The 16,737-nt window shown below is 51.5% G+C and overlaps 2 protein-coding genes across 6 annotated transcripts in view; one reads left to right on the forward strand and one right to left on the reverse strand.

Annotated features, from left to right (window-relative positions):
- DKKL1 (dickkopf like acrosomal protein 1) lies at positions 1–8,896 on the reverse strand. 5 transcript variants are annotated; one of them, XM_023543250.2, is made up of 5 exons: positions 8,355–8,414; positions 7,554–7,728; positions 6,671–6,811; positions 6,446–6,538; positions 1–388 (listed from the first exon to the last, which is right to left on the reverse strand). In XM_023543250.2, the coding sequence occupies exons 2-5, from the start codon at positions 7,707–7,709 to the stop codon at positions 77–79; spliced, it is 702 nt and encodes a 233-aa protein (XP_023399018.1). In that variant the 5' UTR covers positions 7,710–7,728; positions 8,355–8,414; the 3' UTR covers positions 1–76. The 5 variants fall into 5 exon arrangements, with proteins under 5 accessions (XP_023399018.1, XP_023399016.1, XP_023399017.1 ...); XM_023543248.2 differs by lacking the exon at positions 8,355–8,414 and adding an exon at positions 8,023–8,145; XM_023543249.2 differs by lacking the exon at positions 8,355–8,414 and adding an exon at positions 8,003–8,136.
- Positions 8,458–16,737, forward strand: part of TEAD2 (TEA domain transcription factor 2) — a 21,469-nt gene continuing 13,189 nt past the window's right edge. The window contains exons 1-5 of the mRNA XM_064293989.1: positions 8,458–12,087; positions 13,255–13,319; positions 14,530–14,592; positions 16,305–16,412; positions 16,513–16,571. Coding sequence (XP_064150059.1) covers positions 11,856–12,087; positions 13,255–13,319; positions 14,530–14,592; positions 16,305–16,412; positions 16,513–16,571 — 527 coding nt within the window. The 5' untranslated portion in view covers positions 8,458–11,855. The remainder of the gene's footprint in view (positions 12,088–13,254; positions 13,320–14,529; positions 14,593–16,304; positions 16,413–16,512; positions 16,572–16,737) is intronic.

Raw genomic sequence — 16,737 nt, forward strand, 5'->3', positions numbered from 1 at the left:
TGGATGTAAGAAAAACTTTATTTCTATATGGTGCTGGGGGTGGGGTCTGTGGGGATACATGCTCCAAGTCCCCATTCTAGAGCTGCTGGGAGGGCTTGAGGATGTATAGGAAGTGGGCCTTGCGGGCGGGTAGCCTAGGGCGCAAGGAGCCCTGGGGGACCTCATCAAGGAGATCTTCGTGGGTCCCCTCGAGCAGCCCGTCCCGGATGGCCTGTAGCCGGTGCCGCTTCTCGCTGAGCCAGTGGCCGCCCTCCTGCGTATCCTGGTGGGACCTCCGCCGGGGCAGTTTCATGATCCAGAAGGCCACCCGGGGATGGGGCTCCATGTGGAAGTCACCCACAGCCTTCTGCACCGGGACCAGGGCCTCCTTCTCCTCCATCTTGGGCACCTGGGGAGGAGGAAAGTGACAGACTGAATTGTGTCCCCCCAAAAGATATGTGGAAGTCCTAACCCCTGAATATGACTTGTTTGGGAAGTACAGCCTTTCTTTTGTTATGTTATTGAGGCCACACTGGAGTCAGATGGGAAAACCTGGCAGTGTAGTGGTTAAGAGCTATGGCTGCTAACCAAAAGCTCAGCAGTTTGAATCCATCAGGGGCTCCTTGGAAACCCTATGGGGCAGTTCTACTCTGTCATATAGGGTTGCTATTATGAGTCAGAATTGACTCGATGGCAACGGGTTTGGAGTCACATGGGTCCTAAACCTAAGCCCTTCTGAGTGGTGTCTTATACAAAGGGGAAACAGGCAGGGAGAGTCACATACACAGGCAGAAGACAGAAGCCACGTGAAGATACACCTACCAGCAGCTGAGGAGTGCCAAGAAACACCTGGAGCTACAGAAGCTGAAAGAGAAAAGGCTCTTCCCCTGGAGCCCACTAAGAGAAAGAGCCCGGTCCTCCCAAAGCCCTAAATTCGAACTCCTGGGAGTTCCTGAGAGAAGCCCTGGTGGTGCAGTGATTAAACACTGGGCTGCTAACCGGAAGGTCAGCAGTTCGAACCCACCAGCCGCTCCATGGGAGAAAAATGTGGCAGTCTGCTTCTATAAAGATTACCAAAACCAAACCTAATGCTCTCGAGTCGATTCTGACTCATAGCAACCCTATTGGACAGAGTAGAAGTGTCCCAGAGCTTTCCAAGGAGCGCTGGTGTATTCAAACTGCCCACCTTTTGGTTAACCACTGCACCACCAGGGCTCCTCCATAAAGGCTACAGCCTTGGAAAGCCTATAGGGCAGTTCTACTCTGTCCTGTACAGTTGCTATGAGTCAAAATTGACTTGATGGCAATGGGTAGGAGTCCCTGGGCGGTGCAACTGGTTAAGCACAAAAGGTTGGTGGTTTGAATGCATCCAGAGGTGCTTCAGAAAAAAGGCCTGGGGATCTGCTTCCAAAAGGTCACAGCCTTGAAAATCCTTTGGAGTGCAGTTCTACTGACCGCCACCGTTTTAGCCTCCAAAGCTGTGGAAATAAATCCTAGTTCTTTAAAGCCACCCACTTGTAGTGTTTTCCTGTTACAACCAAAAAACCAGTTGCTGCTGAGTTGATTCTATTCTACTCTGACACCCATGGTTATTCCATGGGGTTACAATGGGTGTCAGAGTAGAACTGTGCTCCATAAGGTTTTTGATGGGTATTTTTTTCAGAAGCATACTGCAAGCCTTTCTTCTGAGGTGCCTCTAAGTGGACTCGAACTGCGAACCTTTTGGTTAGCAGCCAAGTGTGTTAACTGCCTGCACTACCCAGGGATAGCACTAGGTACCTAAGACAAGGGACAAGGAGACTGTGTCATACTGCAAAAGGCAACCCTACAGTGCTCAGTCCTTGCTTTGTAAGTGACAGGGTCCTTTAAGGGTTAAAAGCCCCACTTTGAGGTTTAGAAGCCCATTGGGATGAAAAATACTCTGAGGTTTCTCTAAGCCTAAGGGTCCCTGGTGGCACAAACGGTTTGTGCTTGACTACTAACCTAAAGGTTGGCAGTTTGAACCCACTAAGTGGCTCCGTGGAAAAAAGACCTGGCGATCTGCTTCTGTAAACATCACAGCCAAGAAAACCTTACGGAGCAGTTCTACTCTGTAACACACGGGGTCACCATGAGTCAGAACCGACTCCACAGCAACAAGTTTGGTTTCATTTGGTTTAAAACTGTTCTAAAAAATTGTGTATTAAAAAAAATACTCTGAGGTTCCTGGAATGTTTTGGGATTGAAAACACGCTTTGGGAGCTTCAAAAGGGAAGTCTACAAAGCAGTTTAGGGTTTATAATGCCCCTTGGGATTACCAAACACGTTAGGATTAATTGTACTCTGAGGTTTAGAAAGCATTTTAAAATGTACAAAGCACTTTGGGATTAAGAGCTCTTGGGTTTACTGAAGAGTTGTGACCGCAAATGCAATGTGTGATCCTTGATTAGAATCCTGGATCAAAAATAAAATCAGCTCTAAAGGACAGTTTGGGGTCAGGGGGAAATTTGAATGTGGACTGAACGCGTATTGCATCCTTGCTACTTAAAGTGTGGTTTGGGGGCCAGCGGCAGCATCATCACCTGAAAGCTCCTTCTTGTCAGTTACCAGTGAGTCGATTCCAACTCATGATGCCCTCATGGGTGCAGAGTAGAACGGTGCTCCATAAGGTTTTCAAGGCTGTGACCTTTCAGAAACAGATTGGTAGCCTTGTCTTCCTAGGGGCCTCTGGGTGGGTTCAAATCACCAACCTTTCATTCAGTAGTGAGTGCTTAACTGTTTGTACCACACAGGGACTTAAGAAGCTTCTTAACCAGTTGCCATCTAGTTGATTCTGACTCATAGTGACCCTATAGGACAAAGCAGCACTGCCCCATAGGGTTTCCAAGGCTGTCAATTTTTATGGAAACAGACTGCCACATCTTTCTCCCACCGACCTTTCGGTTGGCAGCCAAGCGCTTAACCACTGTGCCACCAGGGCTCCTTGGAAGATCCTTAGAGTTACAGCCAGAACTACTGAATCAGAATCTACTTTTTAACAAGTCTGAGAAGACTTATGGGAGACACAAATTTGATAACCAGTTGCCATGGAGTCATTCTGACTCATGGCAACCCCATGTGTGTCAGAGTAGAACTATGCTCCACACGGTTTTCAATGGATGGGACTTTTCGGAAGAAGATTGCCAGGGCTTTCTTCCAAGGCACCTCTGGGTAGACTCAATCTCCAAACTTTTGGTTAGTAGCTGAGCGCTTAACCCTTTGTATCACCCAGTGACTTCTGATTATTTGACTCATAGCGACCCTATAGGACGGAGTAGAACTGCTCCCTAGGGTTTCCAAGGAGCAGCTGGAGGGTTCAAACTACCGACCTTTTGGTTAGAAGCCAAATGCTTAACCACTGCACCACCAAAAACCAAACCAAACCCGTTGCTGTTGAGTTGACTCCGATTCATAGCAAGGACAGAGTAGAACTGCCCCCTAGTTTCCAAGGAGTGCCTGGTGGATTCGAACTGTTGACCTTTTGGTTAGCAGCCGTAGCACTTAACCACTACGCCACCAGGGGCCCCAATAATTTGACATCAATGTTAAATTTCATGGGTGTAAAAATGGAGTAACTGTGTTTGGGGTTGGTTATTGCTTAAGGGGCAGTGAGTTTCTGTTTGAGGTGATGAAACACATTTGAAAATGGGTAATGGTGATGGTTGCACAACGTGGTGAACGTAATTCATGTCAATGAATTGTACACTTACAAATGGTTAAAGTGGCGAGTGTTCTGTTATATACATTTTATCACACACACAAAAAAATCCCTATTTAAAAAACACTACTGTGATCATGTGGGAGAATGGATTGTTCTTAGGTGATACCTGCTGAATCATTTAAGGGTGAAGTGAGGGACCAGCTTACTTTCATATAGTTCAGGAATACAAAGGTAAAAACAGATGAAGGAAATGTGGCCAAATGTTAGCAAGTGGTGGATCTGGGTCAATGGTTCTTTATTTTTTAAAAATAATATTCTATTGTGTTTGTTTGCACAGCAGTGTAGACTCCCATTCAACAATTTCTACACGTGTTGTTCAGTGACATTGGTTACATTCTTCACAATGCGTGGATGTTCCCATTATTTCCTGTTCTGGTTGTTCCATTTCTATTTATCTAGTTTCCCTGCCCCCTTATAGTCTCATCTTTGTTTGAAAGTAATTGTTGACTGGTTGGTCTCATTTGGTGATTTTTTTAAAGAAGCACAATACTCACGGGTGATATTCATTATTTTGGGAACCAATTTGTTAGCCAGCTACAAGGTGACCTCAGGGGTTAGTTTCAGTTCCAGGAATGAAGTAGGCCAATGGTTCTTAAACAGAGTCTGGAGCCATTTTTGATCGTCACTACTGAGGAAGGGGGTGCTACTTCCATCTACTGGGTAGATGCCCAGGGATACTGCCAAATATCCCACAACACACAGGACAGCCCCATCCCCTAAAAAGGAAGAACTGTTGCTGTGTGCCCTCAAGTCAATTCCGACTCATAGTACCCCATGACAGGGTAGAACTGCCCCATAGGGTTTTCTAGGCTGTAATCTTTATGGAAGGAGCCCTGTTGGCGCAGTGGTTAAAGCACTTGGCTGCTAACCTACAGGTCAGTAGTTCGAACCCGCCAGCTGCTCCATGGGAGAAAAATGTGGCAGCCTGCTTCAGTAAAGATTATGGCCTTGGAAACCCTATGGTGCAGTTTTACTGTCTTATAGGGTCACAATTTTGACTATGAGCCAAAATCGACTTGATGGCATTGGGTATGGTTTGATTTGGTTAATCTTTACGGAAGCAGATTGCCAGGTCTTTCTCCTACGGAGCCACTGGGTAGATTCAAATCACCAACCTTTCAGTTAGCAGCCCAGCGTCTAGCCATTGTGCCATCAGGAAGAATTATCTGGCCCCAAATACCAATGGTCCCAAGGTTGAGAAGCTGCTCTAGGGGAAAGAGACTACAGCTACTGTCTTATTTTCCTCCCAATTTTTTGTACATTTGAAATTTTCCAAAATAAAAACCTGGGGGGTTGAAGAGAAACCACATGGCATTACTGAACACTTTGGGATTCTTAAACTTTTTAGGATTAAAAAAACTTCTGACAAGTGTCTGTGGCCTACCAAGAGGGGATTGGTCAGTTTGTGGCCCCTGCTGGGAGGGTCCATGCCTTGAAATTGACAAGGAGCTGTATATATATGCAACCAGTGCCAGAGAGAAAGAAACAGGAAGAGAAGCAGAAGGAAGAGAGAAGAAACAGAGACAGAGAGAGAGAGAAAGGAGGCAAGGCACCTCCTAGAAGAGCTGTAACACGGGCCAAGGGCTATAATACTGAAGGCAGTGAGAGGCCCAGAAAGAACCCTGCAGCAGAGTTGGCAGTGAGAGACAGCAGGGCCAAGAGGAGCCTGTCCTGAGAGGGCTGAGAGGAGGCCTGCACAACTGAGAAGCTGAGAGAGCTGTTCTGCACTGAAGAAGGGGGACTTTGCCTACATGCTTCCTGATCCTGATCCTGAGTTGTAGCCCGTTGATCCTAACCCCAAGTTGTACCCTATCACTTCCTTAATAAACGATTTAACTGTAAAAAACAAAAACAAAAAAAACTTCTGACATTTGCAAAGCACTTTACAATCAGACGAATGACTTTTAGAAGTTTACGAAGGGGAGCTACACAAAGACTTTGGGGTGAAAAATCACAGTTTGAAGTTTACAAGGGTGACGTTTACCAAGCACTCTGGGATAGATTAAAAAATACTCTTGATGTTTGCACAGCACTTTGAGATAAAAACACACGCTGAGGTTTACAAGGGTGAAGCTTACCAAGCACTTTTGAATTGAAAGCACTTCTTGGTTTACAAAATACTTGGGCGCTCACAAAACCTTTTTGGGTTTACTAAGAGAGTTGGAAGGAACCCTGGTGGTTCAATGGTTAAGCAGCTAGGTTGCTAAGAGGAAGGTCGGCGGTTCAAACCCGCTAGACATTTCATGAGAGGAAGATGTGACAGTTTGCTCCTGTAAAGATTACAGCCTTGGAAAACCTACGGGGCAGCTCTATTCTGTCCTGTAGGGTCACTATGAGTCAGAATCTATTCGATGGCACGCAACAACAATAAGACAGTTGGGATGTATTCTGAGTTTGGAAATCTCACCTCTAAGAGCTGCTTTTTTCCTCTTGACAGATGAGAAAGCTGAGACGCAGAAGAAATCCCACACATAGCGGACGGAAGGGTCAGCTCCCTCTCCTCCTAGACTAAGGAAAATGTTGGGGCCTAGACACTTTGGGGAGCGCTGGTGGCACAGTGGTTAAGAGCTTGCCTGCTAACCAAAATGTCAGCAGTTTGAATCCACCAGCTGCTCTTTGGAAACCCTATGGGGCAGCTCTGCTCTGTCCTATAGGGTCAATATGAGTTGGAACCAACTCGATGGCACCTAACAACTACAACAGACACTTTGGGGAGCATGTCCTAACCTTCCAGTCACCCTCCAAGCTCCCTTCTGCTGGCCCAATCGATGCCACCACCTTCTCAGAGATCAGCACCTCTCCTGTATTGTTGTCGGTCATCTGTGAGGACAGGAGGAGAGAGTGAGAGCAAACTCGATTTTCTCCTCTGCCCTGCCCTCCTCCCCTCCTGATGAATGTTGTAGCATGAGGGATGGTGGTGAGGCTCCGGGAGGCACTTCACAAAATAGGCACCTTGTCGATCTGGTGGTGGCTGGAGAGGCTGCTGTTCCCCAGCCGGCGCTCCTGGTTCTCCTCTTGGTGGTAGTTCCTGGGGAGGCCCCGGAAATCCATAGGGGCAGAGAAGAAGCTGTCCATGCCCCGAAGCAGGTCATCCTGGGGCAGGAGAAGGGACTTCATGACTCCCCAGTACATCTGCATCCCTGCCAGGATGCCCTCCAGGTCTTGCTCCATGTCCCTCACATCCCCTTCCTTCTCTGTGCTCTGCCCCTTAGGGCCTAACCAGTCCACCTCCTGCCCCCATCCCCTATCTGCCTGTGTTCCAGGTTCCTGACTAGCCGGGTCCCTCTGTCCTGTCTCTATTCTCTGTCTCATTACCTTCCTATTCCTGTGTCTCATCTTTTGTCCTGCAGTCTGTCCCCCCGTTCTTCTCTCTCCCTCCCTCCATATTTATATCTATCATAAGGAGCACTGGTGGTATAGTGGTTAAGTGCTCGGCTGCTATCCGAAAGGTTGGCCGTTTGAGCTCACCAGCTGCTCCTCGGGAGAAAGATGTGGCAGTCTTCTTTCATAAAGATGACAGCCTTGGAAACCGTATGGGGCAGTTCTACTCTGTCCTATAGGGTCGCTATGAGTCCGACTCCACGGCAATGGATTTTTGGGTTATTTGCTTAATGTCTCTCCGACCCTGTTCCACTCTCTCCATCTCTCAACCTCTTGTGTCTTTCTTGTCCCTGTCATTGTCGTTTTTGTCTGTTCATCTCCCTCTCTTCCAGTTTGTCCTGGCCCCGACCCATCTCCCAGTCTGTCTCCCTGAACCCCTTCTATCCCTTTATCCCCATATTCCCCCATCCCTCTTCTCTGTATCTCTTCTTCCCTCAACCTTGCCGTCGCTCACTTTCAGGAAAAGCCGGCTGAAGCCTTGGAGTAGGCTCTGGAGGCCGAGGAAGCCCGAGGAGCTCTCCTGGGAGTCACCATCGCGGATTGGGGCGGCAGTGGAGAGGGGCACCAGAACAGAGGGGAGCAGCAGCAGTAGGACCAGCGGGCGCCACATTTCGGGGTGGGTGGGGAGGCTGCGGCAAGGGTAAGGGGTCAGAGGCCCCGCCTCTTACCAAGGCCCTGCCCCGAGGTGGCCAGGCCCCCATCTAGACGCCTCACTCGGCCTCCTTTTAATGCCGGGACCCACCTCTCGTTGGGGTACAGTCCCTTGTCCCGGCAACGTCCCACACGTCCCACGCCACGCCCATTTCCTCCCTTCACCCTCGTTTCTTCTACTCCCATCCCACCTCCCTTTTGCCAGGCTCCGTCCCCTCCTTCTGGGCTCTGCCTCCTACCCAGATCTCCTACCAAGACCTTCGCCCACGCACCACCCCGTCTTCTAGGCCTCGCCCTTATGCCAGCCCACAGTCAAGTCGCCCGCCTCCCGGACTCCTCCGGCCGTCCACGGACTGTTAAATCCAAACAGTTCTAGCCTCGAGCCCAGGCCGGAAACCTGGGGCGTTGGATACGCTCCGCGAGCCCTGGCCACGCCCCTATTATCTGACCACGCCCCTGAGCTGGGGCCTCACGCCCCAAGGACGTAGTCAAGCCCCATTCTTCAATAACCACGCCCGGTAAGTTAACGTCACGCTTTTCCCCTGGCCACGCCTCTATAGGTCGACCACGCCTTTATGTGCAGAACACGGCCCTGTTGACAGACCTTTGCCCCAGAGACCCAGTCTCCGATCCCAGCTCTCGAGCTGGAGTTCTGCCCCGATCGCAGGTGACTACACCACTGTATGCTAACCTCGCCCAGGAGCTGGGGCCTCTATTCGATGGCCACGCCTATAAGGACAGAGCGACGCCCTGATTGAACATACCCACGTCCCCATCCTTCGTTGACCACGCCCCTAAGTCAATACCCAGCTCTTTCCCCTGGCCACGCCTCTTGCAGCATGCCACGCCCCTATCGACAGACCTCGCCCTGGAGATTCAGTCTTGCCTCTATTTTCTGGTCCCAGCCCTTCAACTGGAGTCCCGCCCCAATCGCAGATGACCGCCCCTTGAGTTACAGCCACAGCCCCTCACCTGGGCCTCGCCTCTGCTGCAAAGTATGGCCCCCAGCGTCCTCAGCTCCATTCCTAGGCACCCTCTTCTGGGGAAACGCTAGAGTTCGAGAAACATTTCTGGTTCGCTCACTCTTTAGTTTTGTTTCTGTCTCTGAGCGTCTCTGCCTGTCCTTTTCTTCTCCAGAATTTAAAACAATCAATGCACTCAACAGGGGGCAGTGTAGGGACGCTGAACCGCGAGCCCCTCTTCACGTCCACTAAAAAGCCCCGCCCCCTCCAGAACCTGAGCTCTCTGGGACCTTAAATCTCAGCTTTCCAGTCGCTGTGAATCGTAATCGACTTGACAGCAACGATTTTTTTTTTTTGATCTGCTCCGTATTCCAAAAAACAGGAATTCGAGCTCTCTCCCCTGCCAGGCCCCCTCAAGTCCTGGGAGCTCGAAGCTCCAGCCTCTCACTTTTAAGGGACCCAGGTGTCCGGACCCTAGTCCCTCTTCCCTCAAGCACCGAGGCTCTTTCCCAGCCCCGGGACAGTGGCGACCACTAGTCTGCTAGTGCCGGTGAACTCAGGAGTCTGCACCTCATTGGACCTCGAATACATTCCCAAACGCCTTGCCCACGCCTGTTGACCCTGGTGAGGTTGTAGGTACAGAAATCGATCAAGGCCCCTTCGCACACCCCGACCCTCAAAAATATACTTGAAGGTGAGCAGGAACGATTCTTACCGGTTCGCACCACTTCCACACCCCAAGACACAAATGCGACACATACTAAAGGGAGTCCAGGGGCTGGGTCCCCTCCTTCATCAGAACCGAGAGTCCGGACCCCAAGCCCCCTCTTCCCTCAGACTCAGGAGTCCAGACCCCCAGCCCTCTCCTTCCCCAGACCCAGGAGACCGGGCCCCCAGCCAGGTCTTCTCCCAGGGGCCCAAGCTTCTGAATCTTCAGTTCCTACCAGTCCCCAGTTAGACTTCATCTCTCCTCTCCCAAAGCAAAAATCCTGCCCCAAACTGTCACGGCCGGACCCCCTTCCCGGCTGTCCGACGCCGGGCCCGCCCCCCCTCCAGTCCCTCCCCCTTTTCCCAAACAAAGCTCCGGGCAACTTTCTCCCCGGCAGCGCCCCGCCCGCGGCTCCCCAGCCTAGGCCGGGAGGTAAGAAGGCGCCTGCGGGAGCCGGGAGTCCTGCTTTGGGGTGTGTGAGTTGGTGTGGGAAGTTAGGAATTCGGAATTGTGGTGTGTGTTTGTGGGACGGACTCTGCCTTGCTGGCCACCCTCTTTTGTGCATGCGGGCCCGCGTGGAAGTGTGGAGTTGAACTTTGGCCGGAGTTAGGGTGTCTGTGGATGGGTCTGAGTTGGGGAGATGGCGCCGTGTGTTGGGGAGGGCTGGGGACGCTGGCGGGGGCGTGGGAGTGTGTGGGCGTCTGGGGCTGCGTCAGTTGGGAGTGAGAAGAACCTCGTGTGTATTTGTGACCGAATGGGTTTGCGTGTGTGATCTGTGGGCGCAAGGAAGGGTTCCGGGGTGGCACAAGGGGACTGTGATGTATTCTGGAAATAAAGCCTGTGTCTTCGGAGGTTTGAGCTCTGGGGCGGGAAATTAGGGGGACCTTTCTCACCCAGCGCCTCCATCTCTTTGTCTGGTCACATGGGGGAGGGCTGGGCTGGGGTTTTGGCCTACGAGGGTCCCGAGCCCTGCAGCGCCACTAGGTTTGGCCTGAGGTCTTTGTCTGCCTGGGCCCAGGCTCTAGGGTCTGAGGGAGGAGGAGGAGTCTGGGGGCACTGACTCTAGGGTCTGAGGGAGGAGGGGGCGGGGCCCGGACTCCTAGGTCAGAGGGAGGATGGCGCTGGGGCCCAGGCTCTTGGATCCGAGGGTGGAGGGGGCTGGGGGTCCGGACTCCTGGGTTTAAGGAGGAGGGGCTTGGGGCCTGGACTTTGGGGTCCTGGGAAAGCCATGGAAGACCAGGAGCCGATAAGAAGGCGGGATCTGACTGTATTGGAAAAAGTTTTCCCTGTCCCCGGCCTTCGGAAAATCACTGGGAACTCGAGTTGGAGCAGAGCCCACAGCGCAGGGGGAGGGGACCAGAGGGGGAGGCCCCTTTCCCGCCAGCCCCTCCTCTGATGGGGGTTGTGGGAAGCTGGGGGAGGGGACGCCTGGGCCCTTTGTTCTATATCTCCTGATGGCAGGGCGCCTCTACCCCCTAGCCTGTGGTTCCGTGGGTCTTCCCTGGCCTCGGCTTGAGTTTCTGCCCTGAATCTCTGTCCCCCTTCTTTCTGGATCTCTGTCCCTTTCTCTCTGGGGCTGTCTCCCTCTCTCTCTGGATCTCTGTCCATCTCTCCATGGGTCTCTATCCTCCTCTCTGTCTGGGTCTCTGTTCCTCTCTCTTTCTGCGTCTCTGTTCCACTCTCTCTCTGAGTCTGTGTCCCCCTCTCTCTGGGTCTCTGTCCCTCTCTTTCTGGGTCTCTGTCCCTATCTGAGTTTCTGTCCCCCTCTTTCTGGGTCTCTGTCCCTCTCTTTGTCTGAGTCTCTGTCCCCCTCTCTCTCTGGGTCTCTGTCCCCTCTCTGAGTCTCTCTCCCTCTCACTTTGAGTCTCTGTTCCTCTATCTTTGGGTCCCCCCTCAGCCTTGCTAGAGCCTGTGCCCTGCCTCCTCCATTTCTAGGAGCTGCTGCTCAAATCTTAGCACCTGTTCTTGGGGTGGAACTGGGAAGGTCGTGCCCATGCCTCCCCTCCCCCTCAACTAGGCTCTGAATCCTGAGTTCTTTACAACCAGTAATTCATACCCGAAAATTCAGCCCTCATGGGTCCTAGGCATTACCCTGGGGTGCTCTAGACTTCATCACAATCCAGGTTCCACTGGAAACTCAGAGGAGAACATGCCCACCTTCAACTTCACCAGAAATCCAACACCGTTCTCAGGGATCCAGTGTTCCAGGCCTTCCGGCCCGTTCCTCCCTTAAGCCCAGCAGTCTGGGCCCCTAGTCCCCTCCTAACTCAGATCCAGGAATCTGGATCCCAGCCTCCCACTCAGACCCAGGTGTTCAGGCCTCTCGCCCCCTCCTTCCCCAGACTTAAGAGTACAGCCCTCAGCCCTCACAGCCCTGAGGTCCCTCAGGGTGGGTAGGAGGAACCATGGTGAGCTCTGTTTTCTTCAGGCCCAGATGGGAGAACCCCGGGCTGGGGCCCCCCTGGACGATGGCAGCGGCTGGACGGGCAGTGAGGAGGGCAGTGAGGAGGGCACTGGTGGCAGTGAGGGGGCTGGGGGAGATGGAGGCCCAGATGCGGAGGGTGTCTGGAGCCCAGATATCGAGCAGAGCTTCCAGGAGGCCCTGGCCATCTACCCACCCTGCGGCCGGCGGAAGATCATCCTGTCCGATGAAGGCAAGATGTATGGTGAGTCCATGCTATCTTCTGCTCTGGCTCCCACCCATGAATAATAATAATAACCAACACTTACGGAACTGTACAGGAGCCCGGAAACCCTGGTGGCGTAGTGGTTAAGAGCTACGGCTGCTAACCAAAAGGTCGGCAGTTCAAATTCACCAGGTGCTCCTTGGAAACTCTCTGGGGCAGTCCTGCTCTGTCCTATATGGTCGCTATGAGTTGTAATAGACTTGATGGCAGTGGCCTTGGTTTTATAGGAGCCCTGGTGATTCAATAGTTAGCTCTCAGCTGCTACCTGAAAGGTCGGTGGTTCAAACTCACCAGCAGCTCTACAGGAGAGAAGACCTGGTGATCTGCTCCCACAAAGATTGCAGCCGAGAAAACCCTATAGGGCAATTCTACCCTGTCACCATGGGGCCGTTATGAGTTGGAATCGACTTGACAGCACCCAACAACAATGGAACTCTAAGCACTTGGCATAGGAGCCTGGGTGGCGCAACTGGTTTGCGATTGGCTGCTAACCTAAAGGTTGGCAAAAGTTTGAACCCACCCACTAGCTCCACAGAAGAAAAGTCCTGGCTCACTGGAAACCCTGGTAGCATAGTGGTTAAGAGCTACGGCTGCTAACCAAAAGGTCGACAGTTCGAATCCACCAGGTGCTCCTTGGAAACTCTATGGGGCAGTTCTACTCTGCCCTATGGGGTCGCTATGAGTTGGAATCGACTCGACAGCAGTGGATTAACTGTTTCCGTGCAGATTACAGCCAATAAAACCCTATGGAGCAGTCTACTTTGACACACATGGAGTCATCATGAGCCAACTTGGTGGCAACTTCTTTTTTTTAAGCACCGTTCATGTAAAAATATATTGTATACTCACAGTGACTCTGAAATAGGACTATCGTCACTGTTTTCACAGATAAGGAAACTGAGGCATGCAAAGATTAAATGATTTGCCTAACATCACAGAGCTAGTATGTGGTAGAACTGGGATTTGAACCCAGGTGGTCTGCCTCCAAATCCTGTGCTCCTAACTACACTCCCATAAAGCTGAGGAGCCTCGTGGCCCAGCTTGTTGCAGACCTCTGGGACTTTTGCTGCTCTCTTTTTCCCCAGTGTCCTCTCTATTGGGAAGTTCTACTGAAGGTCTAACTCTGTTCCATCTTTTACTTGTCAGGTCGGAATGAACTGATTGCCCGCTATATCAAGCTGAGAACGGGGAAGACCCGAACTCGCAAACAGGTTTCAGGACTGACTTGTGAATTTCGGTCTGGGAAGGGCTTATCTTCTTAGTGGCATCCTAGTATGGGCAAGGAGAGTCCCTGGGTGGTACAAAAGGCTAACCCGCCTTGCTGCTAACTGAAAGGCTGGAGGTTCCAGTTCACTCAGAGCCTCTTCAGAAGAAATCAGCCATTGAAAGCCCCATGGAGCTCAGTTCTATTCTGATACACAACCCATTAGTTGGATTTGACTCATCGGCAACTGGTGATAGTATGGACAGGTTCAAGTTGGAGGAAGATCTGAGCTCATGCACTTTTGCCTGTCTTTTATGGCATGTCGATTAATATGCTTTATCTAGCATAGATATAAGGAACCCTGGTGGCACAGTGATTTAGCACTCAACTGCTAGCCAAAAGGATGGTGGTTCAAACTCACTACCAACTCTGGGGGAGAAAGATGTGGCAGTCTGCTTCCATAAAGATTAAAAACAAAAACCAAACCTGCTGCCATCGAGTCAGTTCCGACTCATAGTGACCCTATAGGACAGAGTAGAACTGCTCCATAGAGTTTCCAAGGAGCGCCTGGAGGATTCAAACTGCTGACCTCTTGGTTCCTTGGGAACCCTATGGGGGCAGTTCTACCTTGTCCTATAGGGTTGCTATGAATCAGGATTGACTTGACAGCAATGTGTTTGGTTTGGGTTTTAGGATAGGTATATATAGGAGTCCCTGGGTGATGCAAATGGTTAAGACTATGCTTACAAACTGAAAAATTGGTGGATGGTTTGTACTCACCCAGAGGCACCTTGGAAGAAAGGCCTGGCCATCTACTTCCAAAGAATCAGCAATTGAAAACTCTACGAAGCCCAATTCTACTCTGCACGCATAGGTCTGCCATGAGTTAGAATTGATTCGCAGCAACTGGTTTTGGTACTGGCATAGTTATATAGCAGATATAGTTTGTCTAGCACTTTTGTTAGAACCATAGAGAGAGTCAGAACAAGAGAGAGCAAACGAGACAACGGGAGGAGAAAAAGGGAAAGGCTGGGTTTGCCAGGCTGGGGGAAGATCAGGAGTGTTAGCAAGATCCTGGAAAAAGTAGCTTATATGGACAGTAGCACGCTCCTGAGAGTGCTAGCGTGTTCTATGTGAGGCTACTAGAGGGAGGGAAGGGTGGGGACCTAAAGGCAAGTGGCTGTGGCCTGAATCCATTTCTCCCTCGCCCCCTCCAGGTCTCTAGTCACATCCAGGTTTTGGCCCGAAGAAAATCGAGGGAAATCCAGTCCAAGCTTAAGGTAGAGACCAAGGCTGAGGCCCTGAGAGAGAAGGACAGACCTAGGGGGTGGGCAGACCCAGAAAGAGGGGCCAGAGGCCCAGAGGGGAAAGATGCCCACAGAGAGGGCGACAGAGACCCAGAGAGTAGGGGACAGACACCCAGAGAGAGAGAGGACAGAGACCCAGATAGAGGGGGAGAGACACCCCGAGAGAAAGGGGGACAGAGACCCAGAGAGAAAGGGGGACAGACTCAGAGACAGGGACACAGAGACCCAGAGGGAGAGGGCTACAGAGTCCCAGAGAGAGGGGGACAGAGACCCAGATAGAGGGGGACAAAGGCCGAGAGAGAGGAACACCGAGACCTAGAGAGAGAAAAGGACAGAGACCAAAAGAGGGGACAGAGGCCCAGGGAGAAAGGGATACTTTTGGGGGAGGGGGCAGAAGCCCAGAGAAAGAGGCATCAGAGACCCTATTCTGGGTATGCTTAGGACAGGTAAGTAGGATGGGGTGTCAGGTCTCTACGCAGGCTGCTGTCCTCTTCCTCCCCTCCTTCCTTTTGCCCTTCCAGACTCTTCATTTCTTTTTCTTCTCATGCTCTGAGCTTCCCCTGTTGGCCTTCCCCTGGCTCACCTTTCCTTTTTTGTGTCCCCATGTGGCCTCCATGCCCTTTTTGCACCCAGAAGCCCTCATTTCCTGTCCAAGATATCTGCCTCCTTTCCCTTTCTTCTGGATCCTCTGGATATCCTGTTACCTCTTGTCCTGAGAAGGAGTCCTGGTGACACAATGGTTAAGCGCTTGGCTGCTAACCGAAAGGTTAGTGGTTCAAATTCACATAGTGGCTCCATGGGAGAAATACCTGGCAATCTGCTCCAGTAAAGATTACAGCCTAGGAAACCCAATGGGGCAGTTCTACTCTGTCTTATAAGGTCACTATGAGTTGGAATCAACTTACGACTTATCCTGGGACCCTCATTTTCTCCCCCTCTGGGTGCGAAGTCTCTTCTGCCTCTTCCTTTGGGCTTGGGGACAACCATTTCCTGGACTTTTTTGTACCTGGGAGCCTTCCCTCCCTTTCTCTGTATCTAAAACCTTCACTTCCGGTCTTCCCTGAACCTCCAGTGTTCCCCCTCTGTCCTGTCTGTACTAGGAAATGTTTCTGCTTATTCCCTCTGGGTCTGAAACTCTCATTTCCTGTTGCCTGGGCATCTGGAAAACTTCACTTCCTGTCCTTTCTTGACCTAGAAACCCTCCTTCCTGTCTTCTTTTTTGGAGGGGACCTAGAAACCTTTTTTTCTCCTGACCTGGATTCCTCTACTTCCTATTCTGTAGCCATCCCTCTCCCTCTACCATCTTGCCCTCATTCCTTAGGTCAGTGTGGGAGGCTGTGGACCTGGTAGGGCAGGGAGGTGGGGGAGGCCAGGGGTCACTTCCTAAGTCATGTTTTCTTTCCTCCTTTGGCACCCTCCCCCGCCCAATCGGGCAGGCCCTAAATGTGGTAAGTCCCCCTGCCCATCCTCCCACATACTCTGGTTGTTGTTACTCCTTTACCCTAGGACAACCGCCCCTTCCCTGAGGACGCAAGGAGGGGCAGGGGGCTGTTGTGAGAGGGATTCAGACTCACCCCCAACCCTTTGCCTTGATCCCCTGACCCTGCATCTTCCTGTGCTTGCCTTGCCCTGCCATTGTTCCACCCTTGCTCTTTCTACACATGGGCCTCCAACTTTTCCTACAGGACCAGGTTTCCAAGGACAAGGCTTTCCAGACAATGGCCACCATGTCCTCAGCCCAGCTCATCTCAGCACCTTCCCTGCAGGCCAAACTGGGTCCCGCTGGTCCTCAGGTGGCCCTGGACTGGGGCTCGTGGGGCTTGGGGATGGAAGGGTGGGGCACTTGTTGCCAACAGGGAAACTGACTCAGCTCCTTCTCTGTTTCTTCTCCAGGCTGCTGAGATTTTCCAGTTTTGGTCAGGGGGCTCTGGGACTCCCTGGAATGTTCCAGAGTGAGTACTTTTTTTATTTTTTTATTTTGTTGTTGTTGTGAATATACATAGCAAAACATACACCAATTCAACAGTTTCTACACGTACAATTCAGTGACATTGATTATATTCTTTGAGTTGTGCAGACATTCTCACCCTCCTTTTCTGAGCTGGTCCTCCCCCATAA

This window comes from Loxodonta africana, chromosome 11 (assembly GCF_030014295.1).
Source record: "Loxodonta africana isolate mLoxAfr1 chromosome 11, mLoxAfr1.hap2, whole genome shotgun sequence".
Classification (NCBI taxonomy): Eukaryota; Metazoa; Chordata; class Mammalia; order Proboscidea; family Elephantidae; genus Loxodonta; species Loxodonta africana.

Excerpts from the sequence above, each read along its gene's own strand:
- DKKL1 (XM_023543250.2), bottom strand. The coding sequence starts at position 7,709 with ATGTGGCGCCCGCTGGTCCTACTGCTGCTGCTCCCCTCTGTTCTGGTG. Across the intron at positions 6,539-6,670 it reads GCCACCACCAGATCGACAAG|ATGACCGACAACAATACAGG; the intron begins GTGCCTATTTTG and ends CTGTCCTCACAG. Across the intron at positions 389-6,445 it reads GCTTGGAGGGTGACTGGAAG|GTGCCCAAGATGGAGGAGAA; the intron begins GTTAGGACATGC and ends CCTCCTCCCCAG.